The sequence below is a fragment of the Laccaria bicolor genome, genomic scaffold (assembly GCF_000143565.1).
Source record: "Laccaria bicolor S238N-H82 LACBIscaffold_757 genomic scaffold, whole genome shotgun sequence".
Lineage (NCBI taxonomy): Eukaryota > Fungi > Basidiomycota > Agaricomycetes > Agaricales > Hydnangiaceae > Laccaria > Laccaria bicolor.
This window is the reverse complement of record NW_001890478.1, coordinates 1-2,074: the sequence shown is the minus strand read 5'-3', so window position 1 is coordinate 2,074 and position 2,074 is coordinate 1. Positions and strand designations below refer to the sequence as shown.

The following is a 2,074-nucleotide window of genomic DNA, read 5'->3' as shown; positions in this document are numbered from 1 at the left end:
TTGAATAGCCGTGATGTCGTTTGTGCCTGGGATGTTGAGGATCTTCCATGAACTGGTCGCCAAGTCGGAGCTGACCCACATTATCGATCTTGTGGTTGGTGCATCGTCCTTATATCAGTCCACTGGTATGACCACCATGTATCCGTTGGGCGTCCTGATGTTGCCCATGGCCGTCACATGAGGCTCTTGTACCATGACGATATCCCAGTCCTTTCTCGACACTTTATTGTATAGCTCCAGGTGGGCCTTCGATGACTTGTTTAAATTGATCTGTAATATCCGTAACCTAGTTGGCGATTGTTGCAGTTGTTCAGACATGGGCAATGACTTGGGTGGTGGAACTGTCAGGGGGCGGCGAGCCGTTGCTTGAGGCCGGGGGAGCTATAGGGGATTCTGGGTTAGGAAAAACAGGAGGGGAGACTTATCCGCTGGGGTCTTCGATTGCTGACGTGCCTGTGAATCCCTGGTGTACGGTCTTCCACTTGGGGCCGCGGGCTCGAAACCCAGTTGAGTTTGCCTGTACCTGTCTTTCTGTGAGCCTGGTTGTACCATATTAACATGAATCTCAGCCTGTGGTACTCGGCGGCTGTAGGATGGGTAGGATGGAGCCCATGTCCACGATTCCTTTGCTGGGAAAAAGGGTAGATCGTTGGCCGGATCCCTGGCATTGAATTCATCTATCTTCCGGAGGAGAGTTGGACAGCCGCGGTCCCAGCTTGTATGAGAGTGCGTCCTGCAAGACTTACAGTAGGTAACGTCTTGCGCTGAGCACTTACTCGTCCAATGATCCCCCCCACATGTACCGCATACATTCACCTCCTTTGCAATGATACATTCCAGAGCGATATGGTCCCAACCTTGACACTTGAGGCACCTTATGGGCTCCTTCTTGCACTTCGCTACCGAGACCCTCTTGTGACATATTGACAGGCCGTTGACTATCGCCCGATTGGCCGATTCCGCATCCGAGAATGTGGCAATTACATGGGCGAAACGTTGGTCTGGTCGTCTTCGTGCTGGGGGCTTGATCCACCTCAGTTTTGTCAGCGCACCCTTCGGTATGTTGTTCATTTCTTCAATCTCCCCCCTGTCCTTTTCACTGTTAGCATCCAGGTTCAGTGGCACGTAGTAGGCGACGACATTGAACGACCTCGTCTTGAAAGAGGCTTCTGTCTCCCCTAGCTCCTGCAGGAAGGCCTCTGCATTGGCCTTGGAGGCCAGCCAGGCCGCACCGTTGATACGGGTGAAACGTGTTCAACCGTATAAAATCCGATTTTCGCGATTTTACCGTTAAACGGTCTTCTCTGCAACTATACTACATACAGTTGTAATGATATAAAGAGTCTATGAACATACCCGGTTCAGTAGACTAAAAGTGCACATGCATCGAGTCTGAACATAGGACAAAGGCTTTGGAGCTGGCAGCAGTATGCGCCGTGACATTATACTTGGAGCCTACTAGGATTCACCCACCATGAAATAGAGTACAAAGAGACTCTAGAGTAAACCACCCAACGCAGGGAACAAGATTGCATTACTACCAAGGGTTTAGAAACACGAAATGGATTTTAATATGAAAAACTCGGTCTTTTATCTTGTGATAAATCTACCAAGACTTCTAGAGGATAAACTACATGTGGACATTATGAGATAATGTTCTACTACTAGAGAGACTATGTTACAACTATGTGGCATATGTACCGAGACCAAGCGTGGCTTGTGGCCATGTAGAACGTCGAGTACGGCAATTCCCGCGTACGCATCAAAGAGTGATGCGTCGTATCGTCCAAGACGCATGATGCGCACACCTGGAAAGACATTAGGTAATCCATCCTGGAAACCCCCCTGATAATTAAGAAAGTCATTTGAAGCTCTTCGGAGTGCCATCCGATCTCCATATGATACAGAAACCGTGCCAAGGTATTTTAAATTAACGACCTCCGGAAATAAAGAAGCCGGCAGTGTGTCTGCATACGTATCACACGCATCAGCACGCCCATCACTGAAATGACACGATATGTCAAATTAGTAGCCGAGACCATGATAAAGAAGCATGCGGAACCGGTCCGGACTA

The 2,074-nt window shown here is 49.0% G+C and overlaps 2 protein-coding genes across 2 annotated transcripts; both read right to left on the bottom strand.

The window, feature by feature from the left end:
• Window positions 1-114: 114 nt before the first annotated feature.
• On the bottom strand, window positions 115-318 carry LACBIDRAFT_316554 (uncharacterized protein; the record flags this gene model as incomplete). Its single annotated transcript, XM_001891297.1, has 1 exon — window positions 115-318. One exon carries the CDS (start codon window positions 316-318, stop codon window positions 115-117), a length of 204 nt encoding a protein of 67 aa, XP_001891332.1.
• LACBIDRAFT_336344 (uncharacterized protein) lies at window positions 311-1,443 on the bottom strand (the record flags this gene model as incomplete). Its single annotated transcript, XM_001891296.1, has 6 exons — window positions 311-393; window positions 473-586; window positions 747-764; window positions 804-1,209; window positions 1,233-1,310; window positions 1,357-1,443. The coding sequence occupies 6 exons, from the start codon at window positions 1,441-1,443 to the stop codon at window positions 311-313; spliced, it is 786 nt and encodes a 261-aa protein (XP_001891331.1).
• Window positions 1,444-2,074: the final 631 nt, after the last annotated feature.